The 20164-nt window shown below is 38.5% G+C and overlaps 1 protein-coding gene across 1 annotated transcript in view; it reads left to right on the top strand.

Annotated features, from left to right (window-relative positions):
* Nucleotides 1-20164, top strand: part of adcy5 (adenylate cyclase 5) — a 117821-nt gene that overhangs the window by 80132 nt on the left and 17525 nt on the right. Inside the window, 10 exon segments of the mRNA XM_028435489.1 lie at nt 2730-2857; nt 4837-4995; nt 5095-5236; nt 7735-7872; nt 9450-9472; nt 13000-13159; nt 15392-15489; nt 16930-17017; nt 18783-18899; nt 18997-19155. Coding sequence (XP_028291290.1) covers nt 2730-2857; nt 4837-4995; nt 5095-5236; nt 7735-7872; nt 9450-9472; nt 13000-13159; nt 15392-15489; nt 16930-17017; nt 18783-18899; nt 18997-19155 — 1212 coding nt within the window.

Raw genomic sequence — 20164 nt, 5'->3', positions numbered from 1 at the left:
ATTATTATATATTTGCAATATTAGTTACATTGACACATTTCACCTTTGTTATATATACAAGATACTTGTTCTGGTTGGTTTTGACTTGGTGTATAGATGGATCTCTATTAGCTTACTGTGATTACAACATATGTAAGATGTTTCTTTGGCCACTGACATCCAAAATGAGACCAGGGGGACCAGTTTAATTAGAAATTAGTAACTGTCAACTCTGACAGCAGTGCTAATAGTATCAAGGATGAATAAATGATATCCAAGTGTGGAGTGAAAGAATAATCCTTCATTCTGTAAAGCGACTCAGTGTCCAAAAAAGCGCTAAAATTGATGTATTATTAGTATTACCTAATTGTTTTTAGGGGAACATTAGTAATTATTCGATTACAACATTAATCACTTTAGCAGCATGAGGCCTCTGTAATGCTGAAGCTGATTTGGATTTGTTCAGATTAGATAGATTGGTTAGTTTCATCTTTTTAGATTGAGAGTCTTGTAAAATAAATATTAGATAACAGGACATTTATAATTTACAGGGTGAGCTGACTACAGGCAGGTAGTGTGATGATCAAGGGCACAGGTTTAAAGGCTGGTAGTGTCTGCTACATGTTTCCTTCACTACTGATACTAGTAAAGATGGTTGAACCTGCTTTATTCCACAGGTTTTTAAGAAAGTTTGCACCTAGACACTGCCAATTCAGCTCTCAGTAATAGTAGAAGAAGCAGAGGTTATAGCTACATCTGGAAATATATAAAACACAAGTATATGTACACTATACTTTTTATATTGGTATATAAACGACATGCTGTGACTACTAGGAACACTTGTCCTTGTGTCTATCCCAGCTGATATCAGGTGCAACCATAGAGAGGATTGTTGTATTAAAAACACTTCACAGAATAATTGGTTTCAAATAAAACAGCTCCTCGCTGGCCAAGAGCTGTCTGTAGCAACTTAGGGGCAGCTGGATGCATTTCCAAAGATCCTCAGGATCTTCTAGAGCTCTAGAGCTGCATTAAAGAGAGAGTCTTGACCAGCTGCATCACCATGGTGTTTCAAAGCTTTACATGATCGTTAAGAACTTACAGAAGGAAGTGAAGAGTGAGATCAGCGGGACATCCTCAAGCGAAAACCAGCTGTTTTATCCAGAACCAACTTCTCTCACTTTTCCCATCTGGCAGGAGATACTAAAGTGTGAAATAATTATTGTCCAACAGCAGTCAGTCTGATGAACAAACAGCACTCACACTCCCTCACACCATGGACAGGAGACTGGTCAATATTTGTGCACATGTTGTACACGAACCAACTGCAACTGCACACTCTATTTGTACATCGACATTACAAATGTGTATATTCCAGTAATAATATTATTGCCTAAAGATTCAGTCTGCAATGTTAAACTGAATGAAACTTAAGCTAGCAAGATTTGAGCTAGCAAGACGTCCAAGCTTTTTTCCTTTTTCCCATTACTGGTAGATAATGTACTGATTATTCTCAAGATGAAAGGACATTTCACCCAGTTTAACAAAAACTGTTTCTGAACAAGATTGTGCACTGTATCCCACCTTAAATATTTAAATTCCTAAAGCTTATTTTTCTTTTTGCAGACGAGTAGGCAGAGGCAGGATTACAGTAGTCCATTTAATTAAACTCAAAACAAAACCAATACGTTCAAAAGAAAGCAGGCACAGGGAAAACTGGAGAAAGGGAAAAGACCAGTGGATGAGAGCAGGAGTGAGACATGATACAATAATGGAACAGAACCATTCTGTGTCCAAACCAGTGGGAGTGCACTGTAGCTGTTCCCACTCAATGTTCTTGAAGCCAAAATACGGCGCTTAGGGGCTCTTCCGTCTGCGTAGTAGGGTTTGGCAGGAGGAGCCCTGGTAACACGCCCCGCCCATTTAGCGTACTGCCCTGATGATTTACGCAGCCCAGCTACACCAAGACCTTAAAGCTGCTATCCGGAGTTTCTGAGAAACGTCTCGATGTCCCGCCCTAAACAGCATCACTTCCTCCCGCCAAGCCACTCTCTGGATAATGTAGAGCTGATGAACAGGGGTCGGAGGCGGCGTGTTCAGCAAGGAACTCCAAATTTTATTCTTCATTCAACCACACTACTCTATAGCCCTCTGACATCACAGTGCACATTCTGAGTCACACCAAAATACATCCGACCGGAAACACAGCCTTCTCAACACAATAATATTCCCCACCACTTCACAGTCACTGGGTGAATTATGAACGTAACTGATCGCCACAATATCATCCATTGTATGAACACCACCGGTAACACCCTAAACGCGCTCTCTTCCCAACTTGTTTGGACGCGTGTCCAGAGCGTCTGATTTGATGAGCACAAGCATCCAACTAGAGGCGTGACCCCCGAAATGCGTTTAGTGTGAACGTACCATTACAGTCCGTGGTCCAAACACTCAGCTAAATAGTGTGGGAGGCTTGATTAGGAATGAGCCACACCTGAGTGTCAAACAGGAGGGAGATAATCACTCACAACCTAAACACACTGACATCACTGGGAGGCGGAGACATGAGCAGGAACACCTGGGAATACAAAGAAAGTAGAGTTAACACAAGGAATCCAAACATGAACTAAAGACAAGTAAATAGATAATAAAGACTTATGGAAAAAGGGTTAAAAATATATATCTATTTCAGTGAATTGATTGATTTAATGCTGGATGATCCTTTTCCTTTGTGTTTTCCACCACAGGAGAACCACTGTCTGCGGATAAAGATCCTGGGTGACTGCTACTACTGTGTGTCGGGTCTGCCAGAGGCCAGGGCCGACCACGCCCACTGCTGTGTGGAGATGGGTTTAGATATGATCGAAGCTATCTCGTAAGTTACCGTCAGGTCAACAAAACGTCATCAAGTATCAAAACTCAGAGGCTCATGCAACAACATTCCCAGATCTATGCTGTCGTTTTCTGAATGTTCTCCTTCAGCTGCTCGTACGACTGTGCTATGTCAGAATATATTAACACTTGCCGCTGCTGAAAATCACGTGGATGCTTTTCATGCACAGGTGGGAAGTATTTGTTGCTTTGAATGCATCCCATCTGTGCTTAAGTGGCTAAATCACCACACTGATTATGTTGTCACATTAGTGTGACAGACTTCTTCCTGTTTTTGCTCTACATGGATACACTAGATGGATAAAAGTATTTGGGCAAAGTGTAATGACAAGGTTTTCTTTAAGATGTTGGAGGATTTCAATGGGAATTTCAGCCCATTCATTTGTAGAGCATTTATCAGGCTGTACAGCATTAGTTCAGGCACTGATGTTGGACAAGAAGGCCTAGACTGCAATCTCTGTTCCGGTTTATCTCCAAAGTTCTCGATGGGGGTTAGTGCTGATCAAAGCTGGTGTTTAGGGTCCTCTTGGCTTTGTGCACTGGGATTCCGTCATGTTGGAATAACAAAGGCCTTCCCCAAACTGTTCCCACTAATTTGGAAGCATAGCATTAATAGTAATGTCTTGGTATGTTGAACCATTAAGATTGCCCTTTAGTGGAGAGGAATCCAAACCCTTATAAGATTGATTGATTGATTGATTTAATTTATTTTTGTGTCATGCACACAATGTGCCCAACCCTCATGGGCTTAAACGGCACTGGATAGTTCAGTTGCAGTGGTTTACCATAACATTTCATAACATTACAAAGTTGCAGGCTCCTGGCACAGTTCAATCTTGAATAATGTGTTCTGTCTTATTTTTTTAATCTAACATTTTTTGTCTTTTTTCCCAGGCTTTTGAAATAAAATCTGATAAAACAAAGGTTTCCTTCTTGAAACACAACAAGTTTTTTGTCATCAACTAACCAAAAAAAAAATCAGTGTAAATTGAAGACATTTTTTTAAAAAAAGAACATATCTTGTGTTATTATACAATAAACAGTAAAACAAAAAGTGAATCTCATTTTCACTTTCATTTAGATCACAAAGTAAACAAACTTGGTCTTCCTCTAGGATGGCATTAAACCTGCTAGTCTCTAAAGCTAAAGGCAAGGTTCCTGACTACCTGTGCACAGAGGAATCAGTCAGCTAGTTTAGTATGTATATGTATATATTCTGTGTATACAGTATATTCAGATTTTTTTATTGTATAAAGTCCTTTTTTTCCACGTGTCTTCCCTCTTTCTCTCTGTACCGTGTACAGGCCCATATGTGTATATATCTTCTATTTTTCTATTATGCTGTTTTGTTTAATTTTATTTTATTTATCTGCTGCTGAAATTGTGTAAATGTCGTCTTGTGAGACTAATAAAGGTTATCTTATCTTATAAGTGGAACAAATGATAAGAAAATGTATAGACGTCAAACACAACCAGCGTTTTCTCTCTTAATGGTGAGAACAATGTGCAGAATAAAAGCAGAATAAAGTGCTTCCTGCAAAGAGTTCATGTTTGCAGTCAGTGAAGTTCTGTGATTCCCATTGATATTAACTTTTTAACAACGATGCTATTTGATGTCATGAGGAAACATTTCTCCCTTCAGCAGTGATTGTATTAAAAGTATTAATACTTCTTAAAATAATATTATTAAAGAATCTTTTACCTTTATTTAACCAGGACCAAGTCTCATTGAGGTTAAGAATCTCTTCATCAGGAGAGACGTTAAAGTAGTTAGCATTAAGGGACTTGCTTATGGTCCCACAGTGATGGCTGTAAAATTGAATGGTTTCAAACCAGCAACCCTCCAGTTACAGGCATTAGGCAACCACTGCCCATCATATTTAGCAAGTCAAACCCAAAACTGTCTCTAATCAGCCGTTTGCAGCTGACGTTGGTATGAGCTCTGTGCTGTGTGTCCTGCAGGCTGGTACGGGAGGTGACGGGGGTCAATGTGAACATGAGAGTGGGCATCCACAGCGGCAGGGTGCACTGTGGGGTGCTGGGACTCAGGAAGTGGCAGTTTGATGTCTGGTCTAATGACGTCACTCTAGCAAACCAGATGGAAGCCGGAGGCCAAGCTGGGTATGATTGAGTGGAAAAATGCTGAGTGGCATTTTAGTGTTAAACATATAACATGTGGATAATATCTGATCATCAGACACATGTGTGTTGTTATTTCAGGCGAATCCATATCACCAAGGCCACGCTGAAGTACCTGAATGGGGATTATGATGTGGAGGCAGGATCCGGTGGAGAGAGAAACGCCTTCTTAAAGAGACACAACATAGAAACCTACCTCATCGTGGGCTGCAGCCAGAAAAGGGTACGACTCCCAGACAGGCCTGGGTTTACCTTAGTTTCAGCAGTGTGTACGACTGACTCTCTATAACAGTGGTTCTCAACCAGTCCCACCCTGGGACCCACATATTGCCACGGACATTAAATCGCGACCCACTATTTTTTTTTTTTTTTCTTTTTTTTTTTTTTTTTTAGAATTCAGCCAACAAAATTTAGTTTTTCAAAAATAGCTGTTGAAAACACACATACATAATATTTTTTCCAACAAAAATCTAAATATTTTCCTGTGTAACATTGCATTTCACAGCATGCCTATCAAAAGAAAAGTTTCTTTCAAAATAAAATACAACATGAGAGACATTAAGCATTTATTTAATTTTGAGCAGCTGTCCGCAACTCACCCAGTAGTGGGTCGCGACCCACCAGTTGAGAATCACTGCTCTATAATACAGTAATGTTGGACCTTATCATTGGAATCTAGTTTTGACTGAAACCAGACTTGTTTGTTATTATGGGAAAGCTTTACCTTCTGCTGTAAAGTAGTGGACAGTGTGTTAAGAAGATCTAAAAACTGTTGTGTAATCATCTTAGTTAGTACAGCTCTTTTAAAGCCCATTCACCCAACAATGGCTTATGCATTTTAATCTTATTTATTAATTAAATTAAATAGTTTTTTTTTTTTTTTGCACCTTAAATCTTGTAAAGCACATTGAATTCCCTTGTGTATATATTTGCACTATACTAGCTGTTCCCAAACTGGGGTACGGGGTACTTGAACACCTCTCAGGAGGTACACAGAAACATTTGTCAGTTTATTTTTTAACATTATAGATTTTTTTTTTATATATATGCACACATACTTTTCTTGCAAATCCATCAATAATAATTTTTGTCACAACTCTTTAAAATACACCAAAAGGTCAAGTTCAAATTCTAAAACAAGCAAAACATCAGAAATAAATGAATAGAAAACCAAAAATTCAAGGTTAATGTCAGTGTGAGACAAAGCAAAGAGTTCAGACGAGCCTGCAGACACAAATAAATAATGTATAATATGAACTAAGGGGTACTTGTGATAAGAAATAAAGGTTATGGGTACATGGGGCAATACAGTTTGGGAAACACTTCAAATAAAGCATTTGCTTTGCCTTAATAAGTGGTGTAATCAAAAAATAGGAATGTATCCTCTTCTAACTGTCTTTCATGTATCTTTAGATTTATTTATGACCAGTTTATTGTTGATTCAAAGGTGTTTCACGGCCTTGTTAAAACTATAATGTATCTGAAGTGGCTAATCTCCACTTTCACAGACTATAGAAGATTTCCCATTCAAACAGGAAAATAAGACATTGATGAAGCTCATTGTCTCAGTCTCTGGACTTAAAATTGCCTTTAATGCATTTGATTACATGAAAATGTTGGCCAGTAGAGTTTTTATCACTTTACTGATTGAACAGTTGAACGATCTTGAACTTTGCAAAGCTGTTCAACTTTCATAACAAATGCCCTTTTTTCTTTTTGTCGACTCGTTTTTCTGTATTTCACTTAGGGGTGGGGAATGAATGAGTCACATAAGAATCGCGATTCTACTCCTCCACGATTCTGAATCGATTCATAAACTTCAAAAATCAATAAAATAAATATCTATATATATATTTGTTTTACTTTGCAACACACAAGACAAAAAACAGGGACAAACAACATTCAATCAATCAATCAATCAATCTTTATTTGTATAGCGTCAAATCATAACCAATGGTATCTCAAGACACTTTACAGTAGAGCAGTCTTAGGGACGGACTCTTCATTTTATGGATACACACACATGCATATATACGTATATACACATACATATGTATCCCACACCCAACATGAATTCATCATGGCGGCAAGGAAAACCTTCTGTTAAGCAGCAGGAACCTTGTGTGGATCCCATTCCTATGATGAACAGCCATCCACGTTATGCTGTGTTGGGTGTGTGCAGAGGAAAGGGTGGAGACAGAGTTGTTGAGACTCTGTAACTCCACACTAAGGATCCCACGGACCTGCAAGACAAAAGCCAGAAGGAGTACAGGAGCAAACACACAAGGGAAGAAGCAGACATAGAGGGAGTGTTTGAGAGAGGAATGGGACCCTCTCCGGTCCCTCTCTAACCTTGTGATAACCTGACAGCAAACACCCAGAGAACAATGCAATGAAGCGAGGAACAATGTATATTAATAACAAAATAAGATATAATAATAATAATGATAATAATAAAAATTCTACATTGACTCAGCCGGCAGCCCCAGCGCCCTAAGAGGCTGAGGGGCCCGACCCAGCAGACACGAGGGGGCCACGGTACGGTTAACGCACTATGCAGTGTATCAATTTTTGAATTGAGAATCGTTTGAATCGAAAATTGGTTCAAACGAGAATCGATTTTGAATGGAATCGTGACCCTAACAATCGGAATCGAATCGAATCGTGTGACACCCAAAGATTCACATCCCTAATTTCAATGGTATTTTCTGTCTCCTGCAGAAAGAAGAAAAGGCCATGATTGCTAAAATGAGCCGACAGAGAACCAACTCCGTCACCCACAACAGTGGTCACTGGACCGACCGGCCTTTCTACAACCACCTGGGTGGAAACCAGGTCTCCAAAGAGATGAAGAGGATGGTGAGCACAATGAATACCAGCAATATATGTATATATATATATATATATATATATATATATATATATATATATATATATATATATATACACACACACACACACTAAAATACTTTTAAAGGCTCAAATGATGGTTTTACTCTCATTTAACAGCCAACACTAGACGATGGATGACATTCAGCAGCAGTTTCTATTCATCCATCAAAATCTACTATTATCTATTAGCTTTTCAGTTGATGCTGGAAATCCTTTCTTTCAAAGAAATCCAACCATTGACTGTCCTCTAGTGTTGGACACGTGACAGGACATCATCCTGTCTGAAATCCCCTTCAAAATAAATGCAGTGTTTTCCCTCATTTTAAAATGCCTACAACCTACGTTTGGGTTGCGACCCACAAGTTGGGGACCTTCTCTTTAGAGCATTGCTTGAGGTAATGATGATTAATGGTGATACATATGAAACTCGTATTTAGTTCCCTAAAAATGGTGCTTAAGTGCATTTTATCTTTCCTTCAGCTTCAGCCTCGGATAAAAACCCATGCGTTCTCCTTCCTCTTCTACCTGTTCTCCATAATTATCTTTGGACCACTCATTACTCACCCTGCAGACACAAGAGATAACAGCGCTGGTTGGAACAGTGCTGCACAGAAAGGGACACACAGCATGAGAGCAAATTATTAACCATGCAACACTTTAATCCAAGGTCCAATGAGAAAAAACGTTTTTTTCTAGTTTTTTTTTATTATTTCCCAGAAGGTATTTTTAGTTTAAGGCACCAAAACAAACACTTAATTCTGTCAGCGCTCTCCATGCTTTTGTCCACAAGAGGGAGCTAATAAGATATACTAGCTGGCTCTGCAGGACTGGAATAAGGATAAATACGTCATACTACTTATAATAATGATCGTTATTATGATCTATTATTTAAATCAATGGTTTTTACTCTAAAAGTGAATGGGCTGTTTTTACAAGTTCGTTTTTTAGTACAATTTCAGACAAAAGAAAAGTCCAAAAGAGGTGGACATCAACACATTTTCTTAATATGAAATAATAATAATTATGATAATAATAATAATAATTATGATAATATGCATAATTTTTTCAAATAAAATAGTTCCTGTTAACAGCCTTAAAAACATTCACCCTGTTCAGTTACATTGGTTTATTTGACCCAACATGTATAAGAGTGATTTTAAACCTCTGCCCTGTGACGTATTATTTAGTGTGCACTGTTATTCAAAGGGTCAGTATTGCTATTATTTTTACGCTTCATTTTCAGTGGACTTTGTATTTAAAACTACATTTACATAGTAAATTGTTTAAAGAAGATAAAAAAAACACACATGTTAAAGTTGAACAAGTGCTGGAAACTGTAGTTATAAAATAAACATTTATTGTGTTCTTCTTGTTTGTGTAAACTTCCTGTAAATCGGTCTTATTGTTTGTTTTTTGGTGAGTAAAGAACAAAGAGTCTGGATTATATATATATATATATATATATATATATATATATATATATAAAATAATGCATTGTGACTCACTGCTTTCTTCCTTTGGTCTGCTGTCGTTTTCTCCCACAGGGCTTTGAAGACCCCAAGGACAAGTGAGTAGTCCTTGTGCTTTTTCAGCCATTATAGATTTTATCTTTGATTGTTTTTTTTCCTTCTTTTCCATCAGCCTGTGCATTTCTAATTTGAACACAAGTTGCTTTGACAATAAACAGAAAAAGTTCAAAGAAGGATGAGCTGAAAGATAAATGTGACACTGAGGGACACAAACACAAAGTGTTTCTATTCTAGTTTTTTTATATTTATATTATACGTGGACACTCTAGTCCAGCTCTATATTGATTTCAGATTTTCGTTTTTTCAATCTGTGCATAGGATCCAGTGTTGCTCTCTTAAAAAATTGACAGTTCCTCGTTTGGACTTGTAGAGACAGTGTTTTCCCCCTTGCACAGCCCGATCTATTGCTTTAACTCATTCACTGGTGTGTTTTTGCACAAAGACCTTGTGTCTTTGTGTAAATGTTTATTTTTTTTGAAAACATAAGATTTGATCTGGAGCAGGGGAAATAGATGTGTGGAAAACTATAAGGGGTGAGATTGCCAACCTGTGAGCTGTGGAGTATCATGTCATCTTCTATCTATCTACAATGCAAGAAAGGTCTGTGTGTGTGCGTATGTGTGTGTGTTGTGGAGCGAATATCTCCCCAACACGGTGCCTGTTCAACCTGAAACTTTGTCAACGGCTTCCAAACACCCTAGGTGTGCATCCGTTGTTTTGGAGTTTATTTTAATTATTTCTTTTATTTCACCCGAGCGGCACATTCATGTTCACCCAGAAGTGAAACCTATCTTAACCACACATAAGGTATTTGTAATAAAAAATATACTAAATGAGTAATCTAAAACAAAAAAAACTAAATATTTAGACAAAAAGTACACAAAACGACAACAGAAATGCACAAAAATATACCAAATTACGGTGGCTGGGAAGTGTCAGGTGAATGCATTTACAGAAAAACACGAATGCAACAAGGTCACAACGGAAGTGTTTCCGCAACGGAAGTGTTTGCGACGGACCGGTATTATGATATGATAGCCTAATATGAAAAATATAAGAGTATCCTAATCAACTTTCACTTACTTTCATACGTGTTTCGATGTCTTCTTCTCTGTTCTTCTCTGTTCTGGCAGGTTAAAAACATCCACCAGAAACGCGTCCGTCTGTAATACCGGTCCGTCGGAAACACTTCCGTCGGAAACACTTTTTGCATTTGTGTTGTGGCCATTTTGCCACAACGGAAGTGTTTCTGCAACGGAAGTGTTTCCGACGGACCGGTATTACAGACGGACGCGTTTCTGGTGGATGTTTTTAACCTGCCAGAACAGAGAAGAACAGAGAAGAAGACATCGAAACACGTATGAAAGTAAGTGAAAGTTGATTAGGATACTCTTATATTTTTCATATTAGGCTATCATATATAATACCGGCTATCATATCATAATACCGGCTATCATATCATAAAACCAGTCCGTCGCAAACACTTCCGTTGTGGCCATTTTGCATTTGTGTTGTGACCTTTTTGCATTCACCTGACACTTCCCAGCCACCATACAAAATGACTCCGAAAAACACACATTACAGAAAAATACACCAAACAACAACAAAAATATGAAAATGACTCAAAATACACAAAACTAAATATTTATACAAAAATGCACAAAATGATCTCAGAAATGCACAATACACCAAAAAAGATACAAAAATACACAAAAGGACTCCAGAATCACTACAATGGCAACAAAAAACCTAAATTATACAAAAAATGCACAAAAACACAACAGAAAGATACAAAAATACACATAATGGCTCCAAAAAATATAAAAATGAGTAAAAAAAACACATTTATCATGGACATGTCCCATAGAATTAAACCAGGGAAATCGCTCACGCTATTTTAACTTTGTACCCACAAATATACCCCTTTATAACACTACAGAGTACAGAGTATGTACACCTCTTTGTACATCCAACCTTCAAACACATACTCATTTGGCCATAATTGATAACTGTACTTAAGCTCCTCCATCTATATGAATACATACTTCCAACGGGCACTGTACTAGTTTAATACTAATACCAATAGTCAATACCAGTGAATACTCGTTATTGATTGATCACACCATACACATGGACACTTGACGACATGTGTGTCATGTGGAAAGCCTGGGTGAAACTGAGGAAACAACACTGTTTTGTGGGTGTGTTGTTATCATATTGTAAAATATTCACGAGTCACATGACATTTACCAAACCAAAAAGGTCCAATAGATCTATACACATACACAGATACAGTATATACACACTTTTAGGAAACTGAGCTTTAGAAACTTGTGCAACTTGAGTCACTGTCAGGTTTTGTGTAAATAAATACACATTCACCTTATTCCTTGGTGCACTACTACTCCAGTTAGCTAGTAACTAATCAATATTAGTGGCTATTAGAACAACATTTCAATTCTATCTTTCAATTCTTATTTATTAAGCTTTTTAAAGTTATTACAGGATGTTTAGATGTGTAATTACAAGTGTATAACGCATATACAAGGCTATACACCTAATTACTAAGGAATAGAAAAAGCAGATGTATTTATTTTCTTTTTTTTAAGTAATTGATTTATCACACAGGAAGTTGACGCCATAATCAAAAACTATATACTTTAGTTATATCTCTTAATATATATATATATCCAACAAAATCACAATAATACACTGTAATCTTGATTTTATTCAATGTTTTGCTTTTTGTTTCCATTTTCCCCTACTTCGGTTTTATTTTTCTACCCTTATTGATATGTTTTTCATCCAACTCTCAACTCCCTAAAGTGTTTATTATCCCCTGTCACAAAGTGCAGAAGGGGAATGTAGGTTTGAGATCCGTCCGTCCGAGTTAAAGAGGACAGCTTTTCTCAGAAACCATTTAAGATAAGATAACCAAATTCAGTGTGTGGCTTTAGGGCATCAATACCTTGATGGAGTTTGAAAATGAGAAGTGCGCAATTATTTCTTCTGGAGTTATTGCCCATGTGTCGTTTTTTAACTCTCTTCGATGACACAGCTTTTCTTAGAAAACATTAAAGATAGATAGTAATTTTATATTCTGATGTGATAATATTTTCTAATGTATACAACTAAGTTCTTAGATTTAGGACATTTAGGAAAAAGTTGTGAGTTATAATGAGAACCAATCTGGCGGGGGATGTTGATTACTTTGTCTTCTTGTTTTACATGATGTCTATGTACATACCTCATTGATAATTTATGCTAATATTCTGGTTGATAACGCAAGCACACACACACACACACGATTAATCACTGCATTTGTCACAGCGTGACACCTTCTGCAAATTAATGCTGGCGGAATCCGTGCAGATTTAGTAAGGAGTTAAAAATGAGCCGGTTCATCTGCTGAAGTTTGTTTTAATTGGAATAAACTACTGTCAATGCGCAGCAACGTTGGCTTTGACTTGGAAATCAACATTAGTGAGGCTAGATTTGGGTTAGAAGAACTAAAAATAAAACCTTCTCAGCTATTAGGAACCTCAATGGCGACACTTTTTTTCAGGCATTTCATTTACAGAAACACGCAGGAGAACCTGAACCCAGAGGACGAGGTGGACGAGTTCCTGGGACGAGCCATCGACGCACGTAGCATCGACCGTCTGCGCTCCGAGCACGTCAAGAAGTTCCTGCTCACCTTCAGAGAGCCCGACCTGGAGAAAAAGGTCAGACCACACACACACACACACACACACACACACACACACACAAATGGCCGATATAGAGATAATAATTGGCTCTGACAAGCAATCTTCCCTGCGTGAAAAGCTTTCTGTTCCTGTCCCTGGAAGAAGTCCATCAGAACAAAGCCCAGCAGAGAAAAGGAGGAACTGGGCTCAGATTGGGATGAGGATGCTGTTGTAGGAAAGGGAGAGTAAAGTGTGTGAGACAGTGAAGGACAGGCAGAGAGAAGACGGAAGGGTCACAGGAGTTAAAGTAGCGACTACGGCCAAATACCTCCAACGAGTAAGGCATGTCCTAAGAAGCCAGCTCAATGGCAAGAACAAGTCCCGGGCAATAAACAGCTACGCCCTGCCAGTAATCAGATACCCTGCAGGAATAATAAGCTGGCCAAATGATGAGATACAGACCACAGATGTTAAGACACAAAAGCTCCTAACCATGCACGGAGGGGTTCCACCCCAAATCCAGCACCCTGAGACTGTACGCTAGCCGTAAAGAAGGAGGCCGTGGTCTAGTGAGCGTGAGAGCCACTATCCAGAATGAAATATCCAAGATCCATAAGTACATCAAGGACAAGGCTCCAACAGATGATGTGCTCAGTGAATGTCTCAGACAATGGGGAACAGAAGATGAGGTTCCGGAGGTTCCGTCATGGGAGGACAAGCCCCTACACGGGATGTACCACCGAAACATAACTGGATATCAGGAAATCCAACCAATGGCTAGACAGAGCCGGACTAAAGGACAGCATAGAGGCACTCATCATGGCTGCACAGGAGCAGGCCTTGAGCACCAGAGCAATAGAGGCCCAGATCTATCACACCAGACAAGACCCCAGGTGTAGACTGTGCAAAGAGGCCAATGAGACAATCCAGCACATAACTGCAGAGTGTAAGATGCTGGCAGGGAAAGCTTACATGGAGCGCCATAACCAAGTGACTGGTATAGTGTACAGAAACATCTGTGCAGAGTATGGGCTGGAAACCCCAAGGTCAAAGTGGGAAACACCTCCAAAGGTGGTAGAGAATGACTGAGCTAAGATCCTGTGGGACTTCCAGATACAGACGGACAGAATGGTAATGACTAACCAACCAGACATTGTGGTGGTGGACAAAGAGCAGAGGAAAGCCGTTGTGGTCCACATAGCAATAACGAGTGACAGCAACATCAGGAAAAAGGAACATGAGAAACTGTAAAAAATACCAGGGACTCAGAGAAGAGCTTGAGAAGGCCCAGAGGGTGAAGGCATCAGTAGTGCCCGGGGCACTCGGGGCAGTGACCCCCAAACTGGAGGAGTGGCTACAGAAGATCCCAGGAAATACATCAGACATCTCGGTCCAGAAAAGTGCAGTGCTAGGAACAGCAAAGATACTGCGTAGAACCCTCAAGCTCCCAGGCCTCTGGTAGAGGACCCAAGCTTGGAAGAAAAAAGAGTGGGTGAGGAAGAGTTTTTATATATATATATATATAAAAACTCTGAAGAATGAGGGAGTCAGATAGAGAAACATGTCTTTGACATCCATCGAGCAACTTTAGATTTTTGCTTTTCAGCAGAAGATTTAATCCTATTTCTCACATGTAAACAAGTGATGCCTCAAACTTTGTGCATGGTCTTCTTGTTCTTTCCTTTTGTCTCTGGTTTAAGGTTCAAAGTTTCATTTATATTATTATTTATTTTTATCTGCCCTCTGGCAGATGCTCCAGGTCTGTCAGAGCTCGGACAAACAGATTCAATGACAGCTTCTTCCTCAGTGCTATAACCACACTGAACCTGGACATGCTTTGACCATCCCACCCTTACCACACACACCCGCACACAGTTTACATTTCATACTGTGCAATATTTACATTTCTGCATTAGTTTACATTTCATACTGTGCAGATATTTATTTTATATTTCTGCAATATCTATTCATAATTGACTATGCTGCTACCTGTAAATAACTCCTACCATACATAGCCCATCTTACCTTAATTAGAGTTCTTCTTCTTCTGTTGTTTTTCTTTTTAGCTGTATGCACTTTAAGGTTAAGCCACATCATTTTGTTGTACAATTGTATAATGACAATAAAGGCATTCTGGTTCTGAATGGAAAAAGAAATGTCCCTTTACTTTTTGGCACCTATTATTTTCTTGTAAAATAAACAAGGCATATTTGACGTCTTTTTTTCTGGAATATTGAAACATGCGCTGTGGTTCTGCTTTGTCTGCAGTACTCCAAACAGGTGGACTCCAGGTACGGAGCGTACGTGGCCTGCGCTTCCCTCGTCTTTGTCTTCATCTGTATCATTCAGATTGTCATCATGCCACCGTGAGTGAAAACAACTTAGACACACAGTTTATTCATTTTCACGTCATCAACATTAGATCAAACTGATTCTCTAAATGAGCTGTGGATGATTTACACACTGTAGAAACTCTTAAGAGTTATTATTAACTATATCCCATTACTTTAGGGTTCATTTAATCTTTACTTTATCGCTCTCTTAACTAAAATTGCAGCAGATTCTCCTGTGAGCGCATTCAAAACAATATTTTTTCTGACCAATTCATGACCGCATTGCTCATGTGTGATTGTTCCAGGGTAGCTGTGGCTACAGATTTAGCTTCCCTCCGCTGTTGTTGCTGTGGGTGTTTGTAGAGACAAAGATGAGGGATTCCTGGTTTATCGGAGTGTCAAAGTTACAGAGGCAGACAATGGAGCTCTGTAGCTTTAACCCACAGAGGCAATTGTAATTGAAAAAACATGTTGCTGTTGTAATCGTAATGTATTTCTAATTGGGTTTAGATAATTGACGTAATTATAATTGGCATGAATGTTCTATGAAAACTTTCATTTGCAATGTAATTAGATGCAAAACTGGGACACCATGTGACAGTTCTATGGCATACACATAGGCCGACGTAGTTAATTATTTAAATGTGTTTCATATCAAGTTTAACTGTTGGTTCTCTTGAGGATATGTTTGATATTATTATAAACATTTAAATTTAGGGGTATACTCACAAAGAAAGGCTCAGCAACACCCACACCAAAATTAATAATACCAATATTTTTCATTGATTAGGATGCCTAACGAGGTAACCAAGAGATGAAAAACAAATGAGATGACATTTTTTGACATATTTTACAGCTGATTTAAGACATGGGTAAAAACTGACCTGTTATAATAAGAGATGCTAACAGAAAGCTAACACAAAAGGAGGTTAAGTTTTATAAGCTTATTTATTAAAGGTTAAGTAATTGTGATTAATTGTAATTGAACTTTAGTAATTGACTTTCAGGGGGAAATAATAATTGGAATTTGAAAAACCGCAGGTCAACGTAATGGTAATTGAGTTGTAATTGAACATGGATAATAGAAGACGTAATTGTAATTTCAAATTGTAATTAACCCCAACCCTAGTTCACAGCTTAAAAAAAGCTTCTTATTTATTTCAGATATTACTGGGTGTGAGTGAGTCTGTCTGGGCTTTCAGTTTCTGCAGGATACAAACCTATCATCCTAATTATTCACTGCGTTTTCTCATTATTTCCTCTATATTTTTTCCGTTTCCCTTTTCCTTCCTCGCTGTAATGAGCTCCTGTCACACCCACAGACTATTTACCATCAGAACCAGACTGCAGAGAACTTACAGCAGCAGCATAAGAAGCCTGCAGCCACAACACAGACACAATCTCAAAGTAAAGCCTTTGATGGGGACAGAGCTAAAGAATGTGTTTATTTAACCACCGCTGTGTTTTCTGCAGCTCCACGATGATGATCGGCTTCTTCGTCACCTGCCTCATCATCCTGACGGCTGTCATGTTTGTCTCCACTGTGTACTGCTGTTTTGGGGTGAGAAGCCTTTAAAATATCATTCTGAGTATAAACATTTGAACAAATATCAAGAGTCAGTGGGTGTCGTTATGACGTCCATGAGCAAAAAGAGGAAATCCAGTCGGCCTATGAGGAGCTACTGTTATTGGTTGATCCATTGGATTGTGTGGGAATCAGTATTTGTACTTAAAGTACAATAATGTGTTTAATTTAGCTTTATTAAACTACTTTTAGTATTGTAAACATCTTGGGTTTTTTAAAACCAGGAAATGGATTGTAAACATATTATGGCAGGGGTGTTAAACTCATTTTAGTTCAGGGGTCAAATACGGATAAGTTTGATCTCAAGTGGGCCGCAGAGATGGGGAATTGAACAATTCCAACATTAGTGCTATTTTGCATTTCTATGTATGTATAAGGCAACGAAAATATCCAAGGAATAGGTGACAGGTAGTGACTATATTTACTTAATTTGGGGAAATGTTATCAAATAGTTTGAGGATTGAGAAGGATTTTAGAATTTTTTTTTTTTTTTTTTTACACTTTGAGAGTAAAAATGACTTCCATTGTGTTATACAAGCATGGAAAAACTGTAAACCCCCTGCAAATATTGTAGTTTCATTGAATTTGTGACTAATTCAATGAAACTCCACTTTGAATACATTTACGTTTGGATATGATACAGTCATGTAAAATTATTCCCAATTTCTGCTAAATTTAAATAAATAATTCCCATTAAAAGTTTCAGTTTTTTTAATCTTGCCATAATTCCTGAGCTTAAATGTCCAGTATTTTCATTCATCTCCATTTGTTCTAAGAACCCCAAGAACATAGTATTTAAGGTTTATTTTCCCAAACTCGCCTGTTTTCCAGAGTTTTCGCCCTCGGAAAAGTGAGCAGTTCTAAAAACAGGGTGTTTTGGGGCCTACTTATGCATATTCAAGAGAAGGCGTGTCTGTAGACGCTAACTCCACACAACAGCTGATCAATTTTTTTTTGCCATCCACTCACTCTTGCTATTGTTTTCTGCCAAAAACTGCACATTACAGTAAAACTCATGGCTATTTAAGTGGCTATTGTGATTGTGAGTCAGGCAAACACTGTTTCAGGGTGTGTAGGCCGTGTGGCAGCAGCAGCAGAATCAATCAGCTGAGTCAGCTGCTTCAAACACTGGTCCTCAGGGAGGGGTTAAATGCAGAGAACACATTTCATTTATGTAGCTTTACATATGACAATAAAATGTAAAATATATTCTATATTAAACTGCAGTGTTAGTTTTAGCTGGGAGGCAGTTTGAGAGGGAGGAGCTCACATTCTTGTATAGGGTTGGTGGAACCAGGATTGTCAGGAGGAGGAGTTTCCATGTTGTGACGTCACAACATGAGAAAAATCCAACTCGCCCGTTTGGAGCTGACTTTTTACAAAATGTGGACTAACAAGGGAGGGAGGAAACAGAACTTTTTCAACTTTGGCCCTCTGAATGAGGCTAAGGGAAAGTATATCACTGTAGCAAAACCATTTTAAAGTGAATTTTCCATAATACTGCCCCTTTAAGTTCCTGTGGAACTTAAACTCAGGAATTTTACGCCCCTTTGCAATCTTACTGAGATATCCACAACTAAATTATTTAGTCATTTTCACAATGATTCATGTTTTCTCAGCCATTTTTACTTTCCCCTGCGGGCGGATTTGGATGTTATAAAGGGCCGGATTTGGCCCCTGGGCCTTGAGTTGACACGTGTATTATGGAGTCAGAACTGAATCCTCCCTCTCATGCTTGCAGCTCTTCCCAGTCCCACTGCAGACTCTGTCCAGGAGGATTGTGCAGTCCAGATTAAACAGCACCTTGGTGGGAGTCTTCACCATCATCATCGTCTTTCTCTCAGCTTTCATCAACATTGTAAGTTCAGAAACAAGCAAACTTCCTACAGACTCCAAATGAGTCCGTTCTCCAGCCTCAGTTTTCCTAATCCTATTATATCTGATGGAATGTTCAGTTCACCTGCAGCAGCCTGGACCTGCGGAGCTGCATCACAGCAGAGCTGAACATCAGCGTGGAGGATGTGAATCCCTGTCACGCTCACATCCTCAACTACACACTGGATACACAACACATCCCATGTGGAGGCCACGCCCTCATCTGCAGTTTTCCTGAGGTTTGCTTCAGCTCTGCATGTTTAAGATTGAATGAAGAGTTGAATATCACATGGTTTCCTGATTAGGTGCAGTGTTGTGTTTTTAGCTTCTTGTTGGTTTGATTTATTTAATGATTAATAAACATGCTTCAATACAAACACAATAAAAGAAGAAAGTGTGAAAAATAATATTGTTTTGAAAACGTGAAGATATTGTTGTTATTACTGTAATGTCTTTATAATGTAACCTTGCAAATTATGCGTGAGGTTAAATGCAGTTACTCTAATGCAAGGGTACCAGGTGGCCTGCATGGACCATGCGAGGGGCCCTCAGGAGCTCTAGTCACCAATGACCTCCATCTAAAATCTGATTTACTTTCCGAGTCAAACGGGCTTTTCTTGGAAACAGTTTAAGATACGATAACCAAATTAGGTGTGTGGCGTCAGGGTATAAATACCTTCATGGAGTTCGAAAATGAGAAGTGCACAATTATTTTTTCCGGAGTTATTGCCCTTGTTCCGTACATATAAGAGATGTAGTTGGTACTGCTGATACATCTTTATGTGACAAATGTATGTAAGTGTTACAGATCTGGTGTATGGTCAGTGGTATGTTATATATAATATGATATAAACTGTATATAAGAAATATTTTTTAAAAAATGCAGGGTCAATTTTCTATGATATAAAATGAAAATGAAACAATTGCATAAATGAGGAGAAATAACATGTTTGATGTTGAAACCTCAACATTTCCCACCTTTTTAATTACTGCAAGCCTTTTTTACTATCTTACCCTCTAATAAGTGCTTTTATAACTGGTAGCCCTTCGGTCTATACAACACCTCTGAAGTAGTTTACAGTTTCAGAAAGATTGGTGACCCCTGCTGTAATGTAAAGTGCATTGTTCAGTATTTTACACCCATGAAATCCTTATTTATTGTAAATCACAGCCAAGTCCAGATGCTCATTGAGTAAACTGCAGAAATAAATCCTAATCTTTGTTTAGTGGCAGCTGTACGGTTACAAA

The sequence above is a fragment of the Gouania willdenowi genome, chromosome 21 (assembly GCF_900634775.1).
Source record: "Gouania willdenowi chromosome 21, fGouWil2.1, whole genome shotgun sequence".
NCBI lineage: Eukaryota > Metazoa > Chordata > Actinopteri > Blenniiformes > Gobiesocidae > Gouania > Gouania willdenowi.
Note: the sequence above shows the minus strand (reverse complement) of the source record. Positions and strands in the feature narration are given on the sequence as shown.